Here is a 20,234-nt window from a genome sequence, read left to right on the forward strand (position 1 = left end):
CCCCCCAGCTCCCCCTACCGGCGGGATTCGAACCCAAGCACCGTTGGGGGTTTCCCGCGCCGCGCTGACGTCACCCCCCCGCGGCGGCGCTGGTTGGCTAGAATGGGGCAGCGGTGGGCGGGGCCCGGCGCGGGGGGGCGGAGCCGGGAGTACCGGGGGTCCCGGCCCCGCCCCCGCCCCGTGACGTCACGGGTGGCCCCGCACTGACCGCTCCCCCCCTCTCGGGGGCGCCGTGGGGCGGGGCGTGACGTCAGGGAGCCGGCGTGACGTCACGCTGCCGGGAAAACCCCCGGCCCCGCCCCCGCGAGCGAAAGCGAAAGTGAAAGGGCCGGGGGGGGGGGCGGGGGGTTCCCCGGGGGTCCCGGGGGGAGCGGGGCTGTGCCGTGGGCGGGGCTCCCGGTGTCCCCGCCCCCCCCCCGGTCCCTCGGCGCGATGGGGCTGGGGCTGCTGCTGCTGCTGCTGCCGTGGGGGGGTAACGGGGGGGGGGACCGGGGGGGTCAGGGGCACCGGGGGGGTTCGGGGGGGGGCCGAGGGGCACCGGGAGGGGGGGTTAGGGAGCACCGAGGGAGTTGGGGGGCTCCGGGGGGGTCTGGGGGTGCTGGGGGGGAGTCAGGGAGCACCGGGAGGGGGGTCGGGGGGCACCGCGGGGGTGAGGAGAACCGGGACTGGGAGGTCCCGGGGCTTTGGGGGGGGTCTCAGGGTCTGGGGGTGTGTGTGTGTGTGTCCCCCCGCTGACCCCCGGCCCCCCCCCCCCCCTCCCAGCGCTGGGGAACGTGGGGGGCTCGGCGGGGGCCTGCGCCTGCACCCACCGCTGGCCCCAGGAGCCCCCCCCGGGCGTGCGCCTGCCCCCCCTGGCCCCCCGTGTGCTGCGGGCGGAGCGGTGCCCCCGGCACGTGGTCAGGTGAGGGACCCCCGGGACCCCCGGGACCCCCCCGGGACCCCCAAACCCCCCCGGGACCCCCGAGACCCGCCCTGGACCCGCAAACCCCCCCGGTGCCCTCTGACCTCCCCCCACATGCCCCCCCGGGACCCCCAAACTCCCCCGGGACCCCCGATACCTCCCCAGGATCCCCCCGGGACCCCTGAACCCCCCCCGGGACCCCCGAAACCCCCCTGGGACCCCCCCAGCCCCTGCCCTCAGGCCCCCACCCCATGGGGCCCCCAGCCCCCCCCCTCCGCCCCCGCAGCAGGAAAAGAGGAACCAGGAACTGGTCCCCGGGAGGCCCCGACTGGGGGGCGCTGGGGGGGACCAGGGCTTGTCCCTGCCCCATAGATGGGGTCTGGGGACCCCCCCGTGCCCCCCAGCAGCCCCCCCGTGGCCCCCCCAGGTTCGTGCTGCCCCACACCCGCCTCTGTGGGCTCCAGGACGCCCCATGGGTCGCGGAGCTGCTGCAGCTCTGGGAGCACCGAGGTGCGTCCCTGCCCCACACCTGGGGGGCAGGGGGAGGAACGGGGACCCCTGGGGCTGCCCCACACGGGGGGGGGAACCTCAACCCCTCCCACCCCTTCCTTGCCCCCCCCCAGCGGCTCAGAGACCCCCGGATGGACCCACAGACAGACCCCCGGACGGACCCACAGATGGACCCACGGACAGACCCACGGACAGACCTACTGAGACCCACAGATGGACCCACGGATGGACCCCTGGCGACAGAGGGACCCCCGGGCAGTCCCCCCGCCCCACTGAGCCCCCCAGCTGCCCCCCCAGTCCCGGAGGGGCCCCCCCCCAGCCCCCCAGCCGCGAGGCAGGGTGAGGGGCACCGAGGGGGTCCCCAGGCTGTGCCCCCCACCCCCCCAGGCCAGCTCCCCCCTGGAGCCATGGGGCAGGACCCCCCCCCGCTGCCGCCCGCCGTGGGGCCAGGCCCCCTCGCCGTGGGGCTGGCCGTGGGGCTGGCGCTGCTGGGGGCCGGGCTGGGCCTGGGGGGGGTCCTGGCGCGCCGGGGGGCAGCGAGAGGCGGGGGGCCGGACCCCCCCCCACCCCCCCCCCGAGGCCCTGACGCCCCTCGTGTGCCCCACACGTGTGGGGCTGGGGCCGCGCTGAGCCCCCCCCCCCCCCCCCAGGGATTAAACAGACGGTTTGGACCCAAATCTGTGTCTGGGGGGTTGGGCCGTGGGCTGGAGCACATGCGTGTTAAGGAACACGTGTGTCAGGGAGCACACGCGTGTCGAGGGACACCCGCAGGCTCACCCCCGCCTCAAGGCCACCACGGCTTCCCTTTATTTTAGCGTGTCCCCGGCGTGTTTGGCGCGAGGACGGTGATTTTGGGGTGAAAAAGGGGGAGTTTGGGGCTGGGGCGGCCCCACCGTCCCCGTCCCCATCCCCGGGGTGCCGGAGTCCGTGTGAGCGGCGTGTCCTTGTCCCCGTGCCGTGTCCCCGCGGTGTCCCTGTGCCGACCCTGCGGTGTCCCCATGCTGTCGGTGTCCCCGTGCTGTCCCCACGGTGTCCCCACGGTGTCCCCACGTGCCCCCACGCGTCCCCGCGGGTCACGGCTCCAGCATCTGCTCGCAGGCCCGCGCCAGCTCGCCCAGCTTGACGCGGGCGTAGTCCACGCGGTTGAGGGCGAGCTGGCAGGCCTTGCGGGCCGCGTAGCTGGAGCCCTCGTGGGGTTGCCCCGTGGCCACCTGGGGGGGTGGGGGTGTGTGTGACACGGCCTGGGGGGCGCTGGCCCCGACCCCTGACCCCTGACCCCTGACCCCTGACCTGGGTGAGGTAGCGGATCTGGGCCGAGAGCTCGGACTCGACCTTGAGGACGGCGGCGCCGAACTGGGCGGCCTGGCGCTCCAGCAGCCGCTCCCCGGCCTTCTCCTTCGACAGCTCCAGGATCACCGTGCCTGCGGGCGCCACCCCTCTGACCCCTGACCCCTCACCTCTGACCCCCGACCCCTCACCTCTGACCCCTCACCCCTGACCCCAGCCTGGGGGCACCACCCCCCATTCTCCCCTCCCCGGGGCCAGGCCTGGAGGGTGACCCCGGACCCTCACCCCTGACCCCCGACCCCTCACCTCTGACCTCTGACCCCCCACCCCTGACCCCAGCGCAGGCCACGCCCCCTGACCCCGCCCACAAGAGGCCACGCCCCCTCCGCAGTCACTACGGAGACCGAAGCCACGCCCCCCACAAAGCCACGCCCCTTTAAGCCCCACCCACACAGACTCCGCCCCGGAAGTGACCCTGTGCCGAGGAGGCCCCGCCCCCGAGACCGCCCTTAAGCCCCGCCCACAGAGAGGCCCCGCCCCGGAAGCCGCTCCCCACAGCCCCCGCCCCCCCGGGGGACCAAGCCCCGCCCCCTCGCCAAGCCCCGCCCCCCCGCGGCCCGGCCCCGCCCACCGGCGCTCTGCAGCGACGCCCCGATCTCGCGCTCCAGCTCCTCCAGCACGCGCAGCCGCTCGTTCGCCACCGCGAACCCCGCCATGGCCCCCCCCCCGCCCGCCGGGCCCGCCCCTTCCGGCCACCCGACCCGCCCCTTCCGGTCGCGCATGCGCCGCTCCGCCTCCGCGCCTCACGTGACCCGGAAGCGCGCCCTCCGCGGCCGCTCTAGGAACCGCCTCGGTCCCCCTCGGTCCTCCCAGCCCGGGGGGGGCGCACACCGGGGCCGCCCCAGCCCCAAATTCCCCCTTTTTCACCCCAAAATCACCGTCCTCGCGCCAAACTCCGCTCAAAGGGTTTATTTACCCCAACGAGCCCCCCCCTCCCGTGCCCCCAACCCCCGTCAGACAGCCCGGGAGGCGGGGGGGGGGGGTCACAGGCCCTGCCGGGGTGGGGGGGTGTCACCAAAACGTCATTAAAAATTAATGTACATATAAACAGCGCGGGGGGGGGGGGGGGGGGGTAATGCCCACTCGATCCAGTGCTTGGGGGGGGCGGGGGTCCCCTGAAATGGCCCCCCCGGGGGTGGGGACCCCCCTTACAGCAGTTAGATGGGGGGGGAAGGCAGGGGAGGGGGTGGGGGGGGCTGGGGAGGGTCTGGGGGGGGTCCCGGGGGGGTCCGGGGGGGTCCCGGGGGGGTCTCTAGCAGAACTGGTCCTCGTCGTCCTTCTCGTCCTTCAGCCCCTTCAGGCGCAGGCGGGCGAAGTCCTCGAAGACGATGTCGTCGTCGGGGCCGTTGCTGGGGGGGGGGGGACACGGGGGGGGGGGGGGGTCACACCCCAAATTAACCCCCCAGCCCCGCCATGCAGCAGGGGGCAGCCCTCAGCCCCCCCCCCCATCCAGGTCCTGCACCAGTAACCCCCAACCCTCCTTAGAGCCCCCCCAGACCCCCCCGGGAGGTGCCTCTGCCCTGGGGGGGGTCTCAGTCTCTGCCCCCGGGGGGGTCTCAGTCTCTGCCCCCCCCCCACCCCGGGGTCACTCACTTGGTCTCGAACTCGATGAGGTTGGCATCGACGGGGGCATCCGTCTCGGGGAGGGCTGGGGGGGGGGGGGGGGCACAGGGTGTCGGGGTGATGGCGGGGGGGTCCCAAGACCCCCCCCAAGCCCCTGTGCCCCCCCCCCGAGGTTAACACTTACCCGACTGCGGCCGTGGGGGGGGGCCGGGCTCGGGGGGCTTCGGGTGCATGAGGATGAAGGGGAGCTCCACCGAGACGTCCCTGGGGGGGAGCGGGGGGAGTGTGGGCATGGGGGGGGCACGGGGGGGTCATGGGGACACAGGGAGGGTCCGGGGGGGGCACAGGGGGTCCGGGGGGGGCACGTACCCGCCGCGGGCCACCACCAGCTTGACCTTGACGCGGTAGGACACGAGGATCCCCAGCACCTCCTTGTTCGCCCCCTCCCTGATGCTGCGGCAGAGGGTTAATGTGGGGGGGGGGACAGACCCCCCCCCCCCAGCCCCCCCCGGAGCACAGGGGCGCCCCCCGCCCCCCTGGGAGCCCCCCCGCACCCATCCCACCCCCCCAGGCCCATCCAACCCCCCCCAGCTCCGTCCCGCTCCGTGCAGGGTGGCGGGGGGTGACGTCCCCCATGGGCCAGGGGCGGGAGCTGGGGGTCCGTGCCCCCCCCCCTGCAGGCTGTGCCCCCCCCCGGGGGTCGTGCCCCCCCCTCACATGGTGCTGGAGGCCAGGTTGGTGTCCTCGTGCTTGAGCTGCCCGTCCAGCGCCAGCCCCCGGCGCTCCCGGTTGTGCCGCAGCAGCGGCGTCAGCGTGTAAACGCGGCACAGGGTGGCACTGGGGGGGACGGGGTCCCTGGGGGGGGCAGGGGTCAGGGGGCACCCGGGGGGGCACCCCGGAGGTCAGGGGGCACCCAGGGGGGCAGAACTTGGGGGGCAAAGGGCTGGGGGTCACCCTGAGGACAAGGGGTCAAGGGACACAGGGTCATGGCAGAGATCAGGGGTCACCCCAGGACACGGGGTCGTCCCGGGGTAATGGGGTCACTCCAAGGACAGAGGACCAAGGGTCACCCCAGGGCACGGGGTCAGGGCAAGGACAAAAGGTCAGGGGTCATCCCAGGGCATAGGGTCAGGCCTGGGGTCAGCCCGGGTCAGGGGGTCACCGCCAGGGCAAGGGGTCAGGAGGGGGGTGGAGTGCCCAGGGGATTCGGGGGTCCCCAGGGGGTTAAGGGGGGACTGGGGGGGCTCCAGGGGAGGTGGGGGGGTCTGGGGGGGGTCAGGGGGTCATGGGGGGTCGCGAGAGGGTCAGGGGGTCACAGGGGGGTCACGGGGTCACAAGGGGGTCGCTCACTCCTGCTCCAGCTGCGCCACCGGACACTTGTACTGGGCGGTGCTGAACAGGCAGATGTCGGCGAACTGCCGCACTGGAGGGGGGGGGACAGCGCCGGGTCACCCCCCCGGGACCCCCAGCGCCCCCCCCAGGCCCCCCAGCCCCGGGTCACCCCCCAGGAACCCCCGGCGCCCCCCCCGCCCCCTACCGCAGATCTTGACCCTCCGGACGCTCTTGCTGGAGTTGTTGGTGACGTGGACGTTGACGTTCAGGGGCTCCCCGTGGTAGTAGAGCTGGGGGGGGGGGGGGGGTCAGCGCCGTGACCCACAGCCCTCCCAGAGCCCCCCCCCCCCAACTTTGACCTCCAAACCCCCCCCAGACCCCCCACCCCACACCTGGGACTCCCACACCCCTCCCCAAACCCCTCCCCAGTCTCTGCCCCACACCTTCAACACTCAAAGCCCCCCACAGACCCCCTCCCCAGCCCCTACCCCACACCCAGGACCCCCACCCCCCCTCCAGAACCCCCCCCCGGGCCCCCAGCCCCCCCCAGCCCCCCCCCACCTCCTTGTCCAGCGACGCCTCCAGGTGCAGGGAGCACTCGGACATGAGGAAGTGCCGGGTGGTCTCGGCGCTGGGCTGGGGGCCGGGCTGCTCGGGGGCGAACTGCACCTTCCGGATCACCAGCCGCACCGAGTTCCTGGGGGGGGGCAGAGCCTGGGGGGAGTCCTGCGGGGGCGGGGGGGGCCTAGGACCCCCCCCAGAGGGGTCCCACAGGGTTGGGGGGTGCCTGGACCCCTGGGACCCCCCCCACAGGGGCCCCCCCCACCTTTTGTGGATCTTCTCCTCCAGGGACCGCGCGCAGAACGCCCGGATCTCGAAGTCGACGCCACAGGCCTGGGGGGGGGGACGGGGGGGCACACATGGGGTGGGACCCCCGTGACACCCCCCAACCCCTCGCCCCCACCCTGATCCCCCTCACCCCCTCTGCTCCCTTCAAAGCCCCCTGGCCCCCCCCCAAATAACCCCCATCCCTCAGAGCCCCCCCCGAGAATTCCCCTGGCCTCCCCCAGGCCCAACAGCCCCCCAACACCCCCCCATTGCCCCCTCACCCCCCCCTCACCCCCCAATCCCCCCTCATTGCCCCCTCACCCCCTCCCCGGCCCCCCCCCACCTTGCCGGTGTCCTCAGGGCCGGGCTGCAGCGTCACGGAGCAGGGCAGGTTCTGGGGGATCTGGGGGGGGGACACAAAGGGGGGGGGGGGGGGCAGGAGCGGTGAGAGGGGCTGGCTCTGCGGCGTGGGGGGGGACCCCAAAGGTGGGGGGACCCCAAAAGGGAAGGGGCGGGGGGCGGGGGTCTCACCGTGAAGGTGAAGGGGTGGGCAGCGGGGCCATGGGGGGCTGTGGGGGGGCCCGGGGGGGTCAGGGCTCACCGTGAAGGTGAAGGGGTGGGCGTCGGGGCCCAGCTTGCGGCGCAGGCGCTGCTGCAGGCGCGTGGGGGGGGGCCGCCCCTCGGCGGGGGGGGGCACGGCCTGGCGCGCGGCGGCGAAGAGCTCCTTGCGGAAGGAGAGGCCCAGCACGTCCAGGTCCTCGCGGCCGTAGCGGAAGGCGCAGGTCAGCGTCACGAACACTGCGGGGGGGGGGGGGGGCGGCCGTGGGACCTGGGGGGGGGCACCCGGGTGTCCCCCGGGGGGTGGGAGCCCCCCCCCGTGTGCCTCCCACCCCCCCCCCCCCTCACCTTTGCGGTCTTTCAGGTAGTCGGGGTCCACCAGCACCACCCCGTCTGTGAGGGGAGGGGGGGGTGGTCAGGGGGAGGCGAGGGCCCCCCCCAGCCCCACAGCTGCCCCTTCGCCCCCCCCCTCGGCACCCCCAGACCCCCTCAAACGCCTCAGCAGCCCCTCTGCCCCCCCAATCCCCCCCCAAACCCCACTCACCCACAGGGTCCACCCGGTCCAGGTGATCCACAAAGTCCCTCTTGCCCAGGTACACGGTGAGCTGGGGGGGGGGGCAGGTATGGGGGGGGGCTGTCAGGCCATGGGGACCCCCCCCAAGGAGGGGGTCAGCAGCCCCCTGACACGGGGGGGGGCCCAAAGTGCCATCACGGGCATGTGAACACCCCCCCCCCTCCACAGGGGGCTGGGGACGGGCACAGCTCGTGTCACGGGTAACTGGGGGGGTTTGGGGGTCCCCCGGGGGGGGCAGGGGGTGACCCCCCCCCCAGGGCCTCACCTTGCAGTTGGGGCTCGATTTTTTGAACACCCTGTGGGGTAAAAAAGGGTCAAAATGGGTTTTTGGGGTGGGTTTTTTTTTGGGGGTCAGGGAGGGGTTTGGGGGGCCCCCCCGAAGTCATGCAGCCTTCCCTGCCCGCCCTCTTGGGCGTACAGCCCCCCCAGCTCCCCAAAACGTGTCACCCCCCCATCCTCAACCTGCCCCGTGACACCCCCTAAATGCACCTGGAGCCCCCAAACTCCCCGCGCCCGGGGGAGGGGGGGGGGGGGTAAGGGGCCTGAGCCCCCCCCAGCCAGACTGGGAGGCGCTGGGGGGGGCCACTGGGGGGGCCGGCCCCGGCGGTTCCTGTTTTCTGCCCAGCAGGAAGCGGGGGCAGCCACAGGCCCCACACGGGCCCCCCCTCCTCCGGGGGGGGACGGAGCCGCCCCCCACAGCCCCCAGCCGCCGCCGCCCCCCCCCAATTCGGGGTGCAGCCCCCCCCCCCCCCGCTGCGGTCAGCACTTCCTCCCCCTCCCGCTTCCTCCTGCCGCCCCCCGGGTGGAGGGTGCGGGTCCAGGGGTCCGGGTCCCCCCCGCCCCCCGCAGTGGGGTCCCAGCCCCCCCCCTCTCAGTGAGGGGTCCCCGGGGGGGGGGACACGGGCCGCGACACCCCCAGGGGACCCCTGTGTCCCCCCCCCCCCGCGGCGTGTCCGGCCCCCTCACCTCGTGCCCGCCTTCTCCCCCATACTGGGGCCGGGGAGGGCCCTGGGGGGGCGTCCCGGTGTCCCGGGCCTACACCGGGGGTCCCCGGGCCGGGCCGGGGGTCACCGCGGGCCGCGCCGCCGCCATGTCCCGGCCGCGGGTCACGTGGGGGCGGCGCAGCCAATCGCGGAGCGCGGCGGGGAGGCGGGGAGTGACGTCACTGCGGGGCGGGGGGGGCAAAGGGGAAGTGACCCCTTCCGGGGCGCCCGCGCCGCGGCGGTGTCCAGGTCCCCCCCCCCGCGGCCGTTTCAAGCACCCCCGGGCCGCGGGGGAAGTTTCAAGGCTCCCCTCCTTTTCCTCTTGCGGGCGGTTTTCAGTTCCCCCCGCGCCTGGCCCCGCCCTTCGGCCCCGCCCCTCTCGTCGCCTGCGAGCCGCTGACGTCACCAGGCAGCGCCGCGGGCGCGCCGGAAGTGACGCGTGTGGCGGCGGCGGAGGCGGCGATGGCGGCGGTAGCGGCGGCCCGGGCTCCCGCCGCGCCGCTGCTGGAGGCGCTGGGGGCGCTGCCCCCCTCCCGGCGCGCGCTCCCGGGGCTCGTGCGGGGGCTGCGGGACAGCGCGGGAACGCAGGTGCGGGACCCCCCCCCCTACGGGAACAGGACCCCCCCCCCGCCCACGGGAACGGGACCCCTCGGGCCCCGGGAGGCCCCGCCCAGCACCGGCAGCCCCGCCCCCATCCCTAGGCCCCGCCCTGCCGGGATTCCCTCGCGCCCCTCATTCCCCTCCCTCCCATTAGGCCCCACGTGACCACCGGTGACCCCTGATCCCCTCCGTGACCCCTGACCCCCCCGCGTGTCCCCTAGGGAACCCCCCATGACCCCTGACCCCCGCGTGACCCCTGACCCCCATGACCTCTGACCCCCGCGTGACCCCTGAGCCCCCTGCTCCCCCATCCCTTGTTACTCCCCACCCCGCCCGCGAGACCCCTGTGGAGGCACCCGTGACCCCTGACCCCCCTCGTGACCCCTGACCCCCCTCGTGACCCCTGACCCCCCCGTGACCTCTGACCCCAGAGCGCCCAGGCCATCGGGGGCCTCGTCGGCGTCACCAGCGCCCGCCTCGGCTCCATGAAGACCCGGTGAGTGACGGCCGCTTCGGCCAATCACGGCATGCGGTTCCTGGGCTGTCCACGTTCTCATTGGCTGTTCGACTGGGGGGGCGGAACTAAAACTGAGGGGTGAGCCAACGGGAAAGCGCTATCAGGTCACGGAGAAGGCGCCAGGACTTCATTGACCAATGGGAACGCATTGTCTAACTGCAGCTGCGCTGCTATTGGTTGGTTGATTTCTTAGGGGTGGGATGCACCAATCAGAAGAGGTTTAGCTGTTTGTGGGCGGGGCTGCAGTGCCACGCCCCTGCAGTGCTGCACCCCATTGGCTCCCTGTGCCACGCCTCCAGCATCTTGCACGCTATTGGTTCTTGAATCCACGTGGTGGGTGGTGCTGGGTGGGGCAGGAGCCAATCAACAGACAGTTTTCTCCTTGGTGGGTGGGGCCATCAGCTAGCCAGCCAATCAGGCGTCGCCTGTCGCACCACGCCCTTATTCTACGCCATCCTATTGGCTCTCATGACACAAGCAATGGGTGGGGCTCGGGGCGCAGCAGCCAATCAGCAGCGGGGTTCCCCCAGGTGGTGTGGAGGGCGGGGGCGCGCCATTGGCCGTCGGGGGGCCGCGGGGGCGGGCCCAGCGCGTGGCAGCCAATGGGGTCGCAGGTTCGAGGGGCTGTGCCTGCTGTCGCTGCTGGTGAGCGAGAGCCCGACGGAGCCGTTCCAGCAGCACTGCGTGGGCTGGCTGCGGGGGCTGCAGCACCTCCTGCAGGTGGGGGGGGTCCTGGGGGGGTCCTGGGGGGGCTGGGGGGATCCTGGGGGGGTCCTGGGGGGCGGGGGGCAGCACTGCGTGGGCTGGCTGCGGGGGCTGCAGCACCTGCTCCAGGTCTGGGGGGGCCTGGGGGGGTCCTGGGGGGTCTGGGGGGGCTGGGGGGGTCCTGGGGGGGTCCTGGGGGGCAGGGGGCAGCACTGCGGGGGCTGGCTGCGGGGGCTGCAGCACCTGCTCCAGGTGGGGGGGGGGCTGGGGGGGTCCGGGGGGACTGGGGGGGGTCTGGGGGGGTCCTGGGGGGCGGGGGGCAGCACTGCGTGGGCTGGCTGCGGGGGCTGCAGCACCTCCTGCAGGTCGGGGAGGGGTCCTGGGGGGCTTGGGGGGTCCTGGATGGGTGTTGTGGGGCTGAGGGGGTCCTAAGGGGGATCCTGGGGGGGTCCTGTGAGGCTGGGGGGGTCCCTGGGGGCCTGTGGGGGTCCCTAGGGAAGTCCTAGAGAGCTGGGGGGGGTCTGTGGGGGGGTCCTATGGGGTGGGGGAGTTCTAAGGGGGATCCTGGGGGGGGCTGGGGGGGTCCTGGGGGGGACTTGGGGGGTCCTGGATGGGTGTTGTGGGGGGGTCCCTGGGGGGTCTGGGGGGTCCTGGGGGGGTCCTGGGGGTTGGGGGGCAGCACTGCGTGGGCTGGCTGCGGGGACTGCAGCACCTGCTCCAGGTTGGGGGGGGGTCCTGGGGGGCTCGGGGGGTCCTGGATGGGTGTTGTGGGGCTGAGGGGGTCCTAAGGGGGATCCCGGGGGGGTCCTGTGAGGCTGGGGGGGTCCCTGGGGGTCTGTGGGGGTCCCTAAGTGAGTCCTAGAGAACTGGAGGATCTATGGGGGGGGTCCTATGGGGTTGGGAGGGTCCTGGGAGGCTGGGGGGTGCGGGGCTGTGCCGAGGAGGCCCGCGCTGAGCCCCCCTCCCTCCCCATGCCCCGCCAGTCGCAGGACCCCCCCCCCCCACCATGGCGCTGGGGGTGGCCGTGCTCCACGACCTGCTGCGGTTCTCGGCGCAGCTGCCCGAGCTGGCGCGGGACATCGGCACCAACCACATCCCCGGGCTGCTCACGTCCCTGCTGGCGCTGCGGGCCGAGGTGGGGGCGCGGGGGGGGGGCTGGGGGGGGCTGGGGGGGGGCTGGGGGCAACCGCACGGGGGCTGGGGGGGGGCACAGAGAGGGTGGGGGGGGCTGGGGGTGATGTCACAGGGGCTGTGAGGGAGCACAGAGGGGGTGGGGGGGGTTTGGGGGCACATGGGGGGTCTTGGGGGGCACGTGGGGGGCTGGGGAGGGTCCCAGAGGGGCTGGGAGGGTTTGGGGGGCACATGGAGGGGCTGGGGGGGGTCCTAGAGGGGTACATGGGGGTCTTGGGGGGTAAGTGGGTGATTGGGGGGGTCACAGAGGGGCTCGAGGGGCTCGGTGAGGGTCTTGAGAGGCACATGGGAGGCTGGGGGGGCATGTGGGGGTCTTGGGTGGCTCATGGGGGGCTCAGGGGGCTCAGGGGAGTTTGGGGGGGCTCAGGGGGGTCTCAGGGTCCATACCTCCCCCCCCCCCAGTGCGAGGTCTCCACGCTCGAGGGCATCAAGTCGTGCATGACCTTCTACCCCCGCGCCTGCGGCTCCATGCGGGTGAGCCCCCCCCCGGAACGGGGGTCCTGGGGGGTCCTGGGGGGGGGTCCGGGCCTCGCAGCGCCGTGGGGGGGGGTCTCATGGTGTGTCCCCCCCACCAGGGGAAGCTGGCGGCGTATTTCCTGTCCCGCATCGACTCTGAGTCCCCGCGGCTGCAGCAGGTGCTGGGGGGGGGGGTGAGGGTTTTATTGGGGGGGGGCTGCTCTGGGGGGGCTGAGGGAGCCCTGGGGGGGCCAGGGTACGTGCTGGGGGCTGGGGCAACACTTGGGGGGGGTCGTGGGGACAGCGTGGGCACCCCAGGAGGGTCCTGAGGAGGGAGGGGAGGTCGTGGGGAGGCTGGGAGAGCCCTGGGGTGGTTGGGGGGGGTCAGGGCATCTAGGGGGGGGCTTGGGGGGGCCCTGGGGGTCTAGGGCAGGTTGGGAGGGGTCTGGGGCTGTCAATGGGGGATCGGGGGCTATGGGGGGGGGCCCTGGGGGGGCTCTTAGGGGCTGAGGAGTCCCTGGGGTGTAGGGTCAGTTTTGGGGGGGGGGCTGGGGTTTGGGGCAGCCTGGGGGTCCCGGGGCAGCCCGGGGGGGCTCGTGCCAGCCTGGGGGGCTCACAGCAGCCCGGGGGTCCTGGGGCAGCCCAGGGGGGCTCGTGCCAGCCTGGGGGGCTCACAGCAGCCCGGGGGTCCTGGGGCAGCCCAGGGGCTCTTGTGCCAGCCTGGGGGGGCTCACAGTAGCCTGGGGGGCTCACGGCAGCCATGGAGGGCTACGTGGCAGCCCAGGGGGGCTCGTAGCAGCCCAGGGGGGACTCACAGTGGCCGAGGGGGTCCGGTGCCAGCCCGGGGGGGCTCACGGTAGCCTGGGGGGTCATCGTGGGGGTCCTGACGTGCCCCCCCCCAAGCTGGCGTGCGAGTGCTACGCGCTGCTGCCGGCGCTGGGCCGGGGCTTCTCGCAGGGGCTGCGGCACACGGAGAGCTGGAACCAGGAGGTGCAGGGGCTGCTGGCCACCCTGCACGGGCTGCTGGGGGCGCTCTTCGAGGGCAGCGAGAGCGGTGCGGGGCGGGGGGACCCTTGGGGGGGGCTGGGGGGGCATAGAGGGACCCTCGGGAGGGGCTGGGGGGCGGTGGGGGGCATGAGGACACCCTTGGGAGGGGCTTGAGGGGCTCTGGGGGGATTGAGAGACCCTCGGGGGGGGTTTGGGGGGTTTGGGGTGATGGACAGAACCTGAGGGGGGGCTGAGGGGGCTCTGGGGGCACGGAGGGGCTCTTGGGAGGGGCTTGGGGGGCTGTGGGGGGATTGTGGGGGCACAGGGGGACCCTCGGGGGGGCTGGGGGGGCTTTGGGGAGGCTCTGGGGGCATGGACAAAGCCTGAGGGGGGGCTTTGAGGGGGGGTGGGGGTTCATAGAGATTTTCACGGGGGGTATTGGGGGGTCTGGGGGTACAGAGGGACCCTGGGGAGGGGCTGGGGGGGCTCTGGGGGGATTGAGAGACCCTCGGGGGGGCTTTGGGGGGACTCTGGGGGCATGGAGGGGCTCTTGGGGGGGGGGCTGGGGATTCTGGGGGGCATGGACAGACCCTGAGGGGGCCTTTGGGGAACTCTGGGGTGTTGGGGGCACCCTGAGGGGTGTTTTGGAGGTCCTGGGGGGGGTCTCGGGGGTCTAACCCTGCCCCCCCCCCCCCCCCCCCAGACCCGCTGCCCTACGAGGGGCCGGGGGTGGAGCTGCTGCTGCCCCCCCCCCAGGACGGGGACGCCGGCCTCGTGCTCACCCTGCACGGGCGCTTCGCGGGGCTGGCGCGGGTGCTGCGGCTGCTGCTCAGGTGCGGGACCCCCGGACCCCCCCCAAATCCCCCTCTGACCCCCCCTGCGCCCCCAGACCCCCCCTGACCCCCCCTGACCCCCCCCCAGCAAGGACTTCGTGGCCCCCGTCACCGTCCCCGTCCAGGACATCCTGGACCTCGTCTGCCGCGCGCTGAACGTCACCAGCAAGGACATCGTGAGTGGGGGGGGGGCACCCCGAGACCCCCCTGGGGTGGCCGAGCCCCCCGGGGGTGCCCTTGGGGCTGGGGGGGGTCCCAGCGCTGTCCCCCCCCCCCCCCAGAACTGGTTTGGGGACGGTCCCCTGAGGATGCTGCTGCTGCCCTCGGTGCACATGGAGGCGCTGGATGTGCTGGCGGCGCTCGTCCTGGCGTGAGTGTGGGGGACTGGGGGGGCTGGGGGGGACTGGGGGGAACTGGGGGGGACTGGGAGGGAACTGGTGGTGCTGGGGATGCTTTGAGCTGTTTTAGGGAGAAACTGGAGTGAACTGGGAGGGAACTGGGGGTGGTTTAGGAGTGCTGAGAGTACTTAAAGCTGTATTGGTATGGTACTGGTGTAAACTGGGAACTCTTGGAGGGTACTGGAGGCGCTGGGAGGGTACTGGGGACACTGGAGCTGTATTAGAAGAGAACTGGAGTGAACTGGGAGGGTTTTAGGAGAGTTTTGGGGGTACTGGGGTTACTGAGAGTTGTGTTGAGGAGAAACTGGAATGGACTGGGAGAGTCCTGGAGGCTTTTTAGGAGAACTGGGCTTGTTTAAAGCAGTGTTAGGAGGGTACTGGTGTGAACTGGGAAGGAACTGGGATTATTTTAAGGATTATTGGGCATGCTTAGCTCAGTATTAGAAGAAAACTGGTGTGAACTGGAAGGAAACTGGGGGTTTTTGGAGAGTACTGGAGACACTGGGGGGGTACTGGGGACACTGGAAGTGTATTAGAAGGGAACTGGAATAAACTGGGGGGGAACTGGAGAGTTTTTAGGGGTACTGGGAGTGTTTAAATATGTATTAGAAGAGAACTGGAGTAAACTGGGAGGGAACTGGTGGTGCTGAAGGAGCGCTGGGGACAGCAGAGGTGCTGGGAGGGGAGTGAGGAGGGAAGGGCTGGGGTGGGGGCACGTGGGGGGGGGCTGTGGGGTGTGCTGGGGGGTGCTGGGGGGCTGTGGGGGGGCTGGGGGTCCCCGGGGGTCCGCGGGGGTCCCTGAGGCTGACGCGGCGCAGGTGTGGGGCGCGCCTGGTGCGCTGGGGCAGCGTCCTGGGCCGCCTCTTCCCGCAGGTGCTGAGCGCCTGGAGCGGCGCCCGCGAGGCCCCCCCGGGGCAGGAGAGGCCCTTCAGGTGCGGGGGGGGGGCACGGAGGGGGGGGGGGGGGCCCAAGGGGGGCAGCGGGGCCGGGCCTGGCCAGGGACTGGGATGGGGGGGGGGGCCTGGGGCTGTCCTGGGTGTGCCAGGGTGGCTGGGGGGGCACAGGGAGGGGTGTGGGGGTCTCTGGGGTGCGGGGGGGGGGGCACAGGGAGGGGTGGGGGTCCCCGGGGTGTTGGGGGGTCCCCAGGGCAGCCGGGGATCCCTGGGGTGTGGGGGGGGTCTCTGGGGCAGTGGGGAGGCCCCTGGGGATGATATGGGGAGGTGTGTGGGTCCCCATGGTGGGGTGGGGGTCCCTGTGGCGTTGGGGGGTCCCCGTGCCGGGGGTCCCCACGCCCTGCCGCCCCCCCCCCCCAGCGCGGTGCGCACGCGGCTGTACGAGGTGCTGGAGCTGTGGGTGCAGGTGGCGGGCGCCGCCTCGGGGGTCCTGCAGGGCGCGGGGGCCCCCGGCGAGGCCCTGCTGGCCCACCTGCTCGGGGACATCGCCCCCCCGGCCGAGGGCACCAAGGTGAGACCCCCGCGACCCCCCCCCCGTGCCCCACAGAGACCCCGGGACCCCACAGACCCCTCCTTGCACCTCACAGACCCACCCCACAGACCCCCCCTGCACCCCATAGACCCCCTGAATCCCCTGGAACCCCCCCTGCACCCCACAGACCCCCCCCACCCCACAGACGCCCCCCACACCCCCCTGTGCCCCCCCACGCACCCTGCAGACCCCCCCCACACCCCCATGTGCCCCCCCCACACCCCACTGACCCCCCCCACACCCCCCGTGCCCCCCCCTCTCCCCGCAGCTCAAGGCGGACCCCAAGCCCAGCGCCCCGAAGCGCCCCAAGCTGGGGGACGGGGGGGACGCCCCCCCCCTGCACCGCAAGCTGGAGCCGGCGGCCAACAGCGACGTGTGCCGGGCAGCCCTGCGAGGTACCGGGGTGGGGGGGGCCCGGACCCCCCCGGGGGGCTAAACCCCTCCCTCCGGGCTGCTGCGAGCCCCTATGGCTGGGGGGGGGCAGGGGGAAGGGGGAGCCCACCCCAGTCACCCCACCCCTGACCCCCGTGTCCCCCCCCCAGCCCTGCGCCGCATCATCCTGACGGGGGGGCCACTGATCAAGGAGGAGACCCACCGGGTGAGGGGGCTTGGGGGGGGCTTTGGGGGGGGGGATCTGTGGGGCTGGGGGGGGGCTGGGGTGGTTCTCGGGGGGCCTCGAGGGTGGGGGGGAGTAATGGGGGGGGTAGCAGGGTTGGGGGGGTGGGCAGGGGTGGGGGTGTCTGTAGGGTGGGGGGTCTCTGGGCGGGGGGTAATGGGGTTGGGGGGGCAGGTGGGGGGTGTTGGTGGGCTTTGGGGGGGGCCAGGGGGGTGTCTGTCGGGGGGGGGTCTCTGGGGGGGTCCCTGTGGGGCTGGGGGGGGGCCGTGCCCCCCTGACGCCCCCCGTGTCCCCCCCCCCCCGCAGCGGCTGCAGGAGCTGGTGGTGCCGCTGCTGCTGCGGCTGCCGCAGAGCGAGGCCCCCCCCGGGGCCCCCCCCCGGGACCCCCTACGCCAGCCCCCCGTGCCGGGCCGCCCTCTACCAGCTGCTGCTGGCCCTGGTGCTGGCCCCCGCCCCCGCCGGCGCCCCCCCCCTGCACTGCGCCCTGCGCGCCTTCGGCCAGGGCCAGCGCGACCCGGCCCTGCAGGTGAGGGGGGGCCCGGGACCCCCGCGACCCCCCACCCTTCCCTGGGACCCCCGGGACCCCCCACCCTTACCTGGGACCCCTGTGACCCCCGGCCCTTCCCCAGGACCCTCCAGGATCCCCTGGGACCCCCCACCCTTACCTGGGAACCCCCAACCCTCCGCCAGCCCCCCCCCATCCCAGAGCTGGGACCCCCCAGGATGTCCCTGTCCCCCAGGGACCCCCCTCATTCCTCCCGTGCCCCCCCCCCACCTTTATCCCTCTGGGATCCCCCCCATTTCACAGCCGGGACCGCCCCAGTACCCCTAAGCCCCCCTGTCCTCCACCCAGGACCCTCAGAGACCCCCTCACCCCGCACCCCAACCCCGTGGGCCCCCCCATCCCCCCCAGGAACCCCCAAAGCCCCCCCCATCCCCCCCAATAACCCCCCACCGCCCCCCCCATCCTCCCAATAACCCCCCGCCGCCCCCCCCCAGGTCTCCTCCGTCTGCACCGAAGCCCTCGTGGTGGCCAACGCGCTGGCCCGGCCCTGGGTGCCCCCCCTGCGCCCCCCCGCCGCCCCGGGGGCCCCCCCGGAGCCCCCCGCGCCCCCTTTCCGCCCTCTGCCCCCCCCCGCCTTCCCGGGGGCGCCCCGGGCCGCCCCCGCCGCCCCCAACCCGCTGGGGCCCCCCCGGCTGCCGCCGCTGGCCGAGGAGCCCCCCGCGGCCGGGGCGGCCCCACCGGGGGGCTCAGAGGAGGAGGCGGGGGGGCTCCCGGCGGGGGGGGGCCGCCCGCGGCGCCCCGTGTTCGTGCACTACGACAAGGAGGAGCCGTCGGACGTGGAGATCTCGCTGGAGAGCGACTCGGACGACAGCGTCGTCATCGTCCCCAAGCGGGGTGGCCCCCGCCCCCCCGAGCCCCCCGCCGCCGCCGCCGCCGCCCCCCCGCCGCCGCCCCCCCCGCCGCCGTCGCCCCCGCTGGCGCCCCCCGAGCCCCCCGAGGAGCCGGGGCCCCCCCCGCCGCCGCCCCCGCCGCCCCCGCCGCCGCCGCCACAGCCCCCCGTCGTGCCCCCCGGCCGTGCCCCCCTTGGAGCCGGGGGTGCCCGGGGAGCCCGACCCGGCCGTGATCAACATCAACAGCAGCGAGGAGGAGGAGGAGGAGGAAGAGGAAGAGGAAGAAGAGGAGGAAGAGGAGTTTGGGGAGGAAGAGTTCTTCGAGGAGGAGGAGGAAGAAGAGGAGGAGGAGGAGGAAGAGTTCGACGAGGAGGAAGAGCTGGGGGAGGAGGAGTACGAGGAGGATGAGGAGGAGTTCGAGGAGGAGGAGGAAGGCCTGTCCGAGGAGGAGGATGAGGAGGAGGAGGAGGAGGAAGGGGCCATGGAGGAAGGGCAGCCCCTGCCCCTGCCCGAGGAGCCCCCCCCGTCCCCGGGGGGCACCGCCCTGGTGATGGAGGTGGATGAAGGCCCCCCCCCCGCCGCCCCCTGCCCCGCAGGAGGAGGAAGAGGAGGATGAGGAGGGGACCAAACCCCCCCTGGAGGGGGGGGAGGAGGAAGGGGAGCCCCCCCCGGAGCTCCCCGAGCCCCCACCCCCCCTCCTGGGAGCCCCCCGAGGCGCCACCCCCGCCCTGGATGCGGCCCACCCCCCACCGCACCCCGAGCCCCCGGGGGGGGCGGCCGGCAGCCCCCCCCCGGTGCCCCCCGAGCTGGAGGAGGAGCCCCCGCCCCCCGGGGACAAGGAGGAGGTACGGGGGGGCTGAAGGGGGCAGGTGGGGGGGGGAAACGGGGCAGTTTTGGGGTGAGGGGGCAGATGGGGGGGTCAGGGGGCAGTTGGGATGTAGGGGGGGCAGTTTGGGGGGTCAGGGCAGTTGGGATCAGGGGCAGTTGGGATCGGAGGGTTGGTTTGGGGGTGAGGGGGCAGATGGGGGGGGTGAGGGGGCACTTGGGGGGTCGGGGGGGCAGTTGGGGGATCAGGGGGGGCAGTTTGAGGGTGAGGGGGCAGTTTGGGGGGTCGGGGCAGTTGGGGGGGGTCAGGGGCAGTTGGGCCCCCCCCCCCGACGCCCCCGGCCCCCCCAGGTGCCGCCCGACACGGCCGCCATGCTGGCGGATTCATCGACTGCCCCCCCCGACGACGACCGGGCCCCCGAAACCGCCCCCTGACCCCCCCCGGGCGCCCCCCGGGGCCACCCCACGACACCCCCCACCCCCCCCCGCCCGGCCTGTCCCCCCCCCCCAGCGCGAGACGTGGAATAAACACGCGACCCCCCCCCCCCCCCGGCTCCGTGTGTGGTTATTGGGGGGGGGGGGGGGGGGGGGGCTTGGAACTACAGCTCCCAGCGTGCACCGCGGCACCCGGCGCGTCGGGAGTGACGCCATCGCGCGGCGCTGCAGAGTGACGCAATTACACGGCGCCCCCAGTGACGCCATCACGCGGCGCCGCCGGCGGCCCGTCCCGGTGGCGCCGCCATGAAGCCGCCGCGGCGGCCCCGCCTGGCCCCGGCGCGGTACGTGACGGGCCCGGGGGCGGTGGCGGGGCCGGGGCCGGGGCCGGAGGGGAGCGGCCGCGGGCGGCCTGGTCGGTGCGGGAGAAGCGGGCGCTGCTGGCGGCGCTGCGGGCTCAGGCCGCGCTCGGCCTCCCCGAGCTGCAGCCGCGGCCGCTGCGGGAGCGGCTGCCCCGGCGGAGCGAGGGCCGAGGTGGGGGCGGCGGGGTGGAGGGGGTCCCGGTGCCTGGGACCGCGCGGGGGTGGAGTGGGGGGCCCTGGGGAGGGGTAATGGGGGGTCCTGGAGGCTGTGGGGGACCGTGGGGTGTGACGTGGGGGTCTCTGGGGGTCCTGGGGGGTGGCGTGGGGGGGCCCTGGTCCCTGGGGGGTGGCGTGGGGGTCACGGGGGGGGCTGGCGTGGGGGGTCCCGGAGGCTGGGGGCCCTGGGGGGTGGTATAGGGGTCTCAGAGGGGGTGACACATCGGTTCCCGGTCCTTGGGTTCCCCGGGGCGAGCAGTGGCCGCACAAGGGGTCCCCTGTCCCCCAGCCCCCACGTGTCCCATCGGCTGCAGCCGTCCCGGGCTGGTGTGCAGTGTCCTACCCCCCCTCCCCGGGCTGTGCCCCCTCCCCCGCTGTGAGCACTGACCCCCTGTGTCCCACCCCCCCCGCAGATCCTGGTGGTTCCTGAGCCCGGCTGCGGGGCCGGGCGGCGCGCGAGGGCCGTGCGCACCCCAGTACCGGCACTGCATGGAGCAGCAGCGCCCGCCGCCGCGCCCACCTGCCGGCCCCCATCGAGGTTGCGGGGGTGTCCCTGCCCTGGGGGGGGAGCAGCCGGGGTGCGCGGTGTTGTCACCTCCCATTTCTCCCTCCAGGTG

At 74.3% G+C, this 20,234-nt stretch overlaps 4 protein-coding genes across 7 annotated transcripts; 2 read left to right on the plus strand and 2 right to left on the minus strand.

Moving 5' to 3' along the window:
* Positions 1 to 424: 424 nt before the first annotated feature.
* On the plus strand, positions 425 to 1,920 carry CXCL16 (C-X-C motif chemokine ligand 16). 3 transcript variants are annotated; one of them, XM_068417056.1, is made up of 4 exons: positions 425 to 472; positions 763 to 901; positions 1,329 to 1,411; positions 1,525 to 1,920. In XM_068417056.1, exons 1-4 carry the CDS (start codon positions 433 to 435, stop codon positions 1,752 to 1,754), a joined length of 492 nt encoding a protein of 163 aa, XP_068273157.1. In that variant the 5' UTR covers positions 425 to 432; the 3' UTR covers positions 1,755 to 1,920. The 3 variants fall into 3 exon arrangements, with proteins under 3 accessions (XP_068273157.1, XP_068273158.1, XP_068273159.1); XM_068417057.1 differs by having other exon boundaries at positions 1,555 to 1,920; XM_068417058.1 differs by lacking the exon at positions 1,329 to 1,411.
* Positions 1,921 to 2,088: 168 nt separating this feature from the next.
* On the minus strand, positions 2,089 to 3,444 carry MED11 (mediator complex subunit 11). Its single transcript, XM_068416985.1, has 3 exons — positions 3,330 to 3,444; positions 2,702 to 2,832; positions 2,089 to 2,622 (listed from the first exon to the last, which is right to left on the minus strand). The coding sequence occupies exons 1-3, from the start codon at positions 3,412 to 3,414 to the stop codon at positions 2,485 to 2,487; spliced, it is 354 nt and encodes a 117-aa protein (XP_068273086.1). The 5' UTR covers positions 3,415 to 3,444; the 3' UTR covers positions 2,089 to 2,484.
* A 482-nt stretch (positions 3,445 to 3,926) lies between these two features.
* Positions 3,927 to 8,948, minus strand: ARRB2 (arrestin beta 2). Of its 2 annotated transcripts, XM_068417012.1 has the most exons (15): positions 8,580 to 8,946; positions 7,879 to 7,909; positions 7,584 to 7,644; positions 7,388 to 7,432; positions 7,083 to 7,279; positions 6,825 to 6,884; positions 6,480 to 6,547; positions 6,215 to 6,350; positions 5,859 to 5,943; positions 5,672 to 5,744; positions 5,039 to 5,176; positions 4,691 to 4,774; positions 4,506 to 4,585; positions 4,352 to 4,406; positions 3,927 to 4,107 (listed from the first exon to the last, which is right to left on the minus strand). In XM_068417012.1, exons 1-15 carry the CDS (start codon positions 8,600 to 8,602, stop codon positions 4,011 to 4,013), a joined length of 1,233 nt encoding a protein of 410 aa, XP_068273113.1. In that variant the 5' UTR covers positions 8,603 to 8,946; the 3' UTR covers positions 3,927 to 4,010. The 2 variants fall into 2 exon arrangements, with proteins under 2 accessions (XP_068273113.1, XP_068273114.1); XM_068417013.1 differs by lacking the exon at positions 5,039 to 5,176 and having other exon boundaries at positions 8,580 to 8,948.
* A 109-nt stretch (positions 8,949 to 9,057) lies between these two features.
* Positions 9,058 to 19,140, plus strand: PELP1 (proline, glutamate and leucine rich protein 1). Its single transcript, XM_068416753.1, is given in 19 exon segments — positions 9,058 to 9,184; positions 9,628 to 9,692; positions 10,328 to 10,433; positions 11,402 to 11,553; positions 12,012 to 12,083; positions 12,185 to 12,244; positions 12,969 to 13,119; positions 13,756 to 13,885; positions 13,974 to 14,061; positions 14,167 to 14,255; positions 15,102 to 15,215; positions 15,597 to 15,747; positions 16,037 to 16,163; positions 16,311 to 16,366; positions 16,691 to 16,744; positions 16,746 to 16,910; positions 17,384 to 17,853; positions 17,888 to 18,624; positions 18,956 to 19,140. Coding segments are annotated over 15 exon segments (2,364 nt in total). The 5' UTR covers positions 9,058 to 9,184; positions 9,628 to 9,692; positions 10,328 to 10,433; positions 11,402 to 11,424; the 3' UTR covers positions 18,396 to 18,624; positions 18,956 to 19,140.
* Positions 19,141 to 20,234: the final 1,094 nt, after the last annotated feature.

Source organism: Nyctibius grandis, chromosome 21, assembly GCF_013368605.1.
Source record: "Nyctibius grandis isolate bNycGra1 chromosome 21, bNycGra1.pri, whole genome shotgun sequence".
NCBI classification, from domain to species: domain Eukaryota; kingdom Metazoa; phylum Chordata; class Aves; order Nyctibiiformes; family Nyctibiidae; genus Nyctibius; species Nyctibius grandis.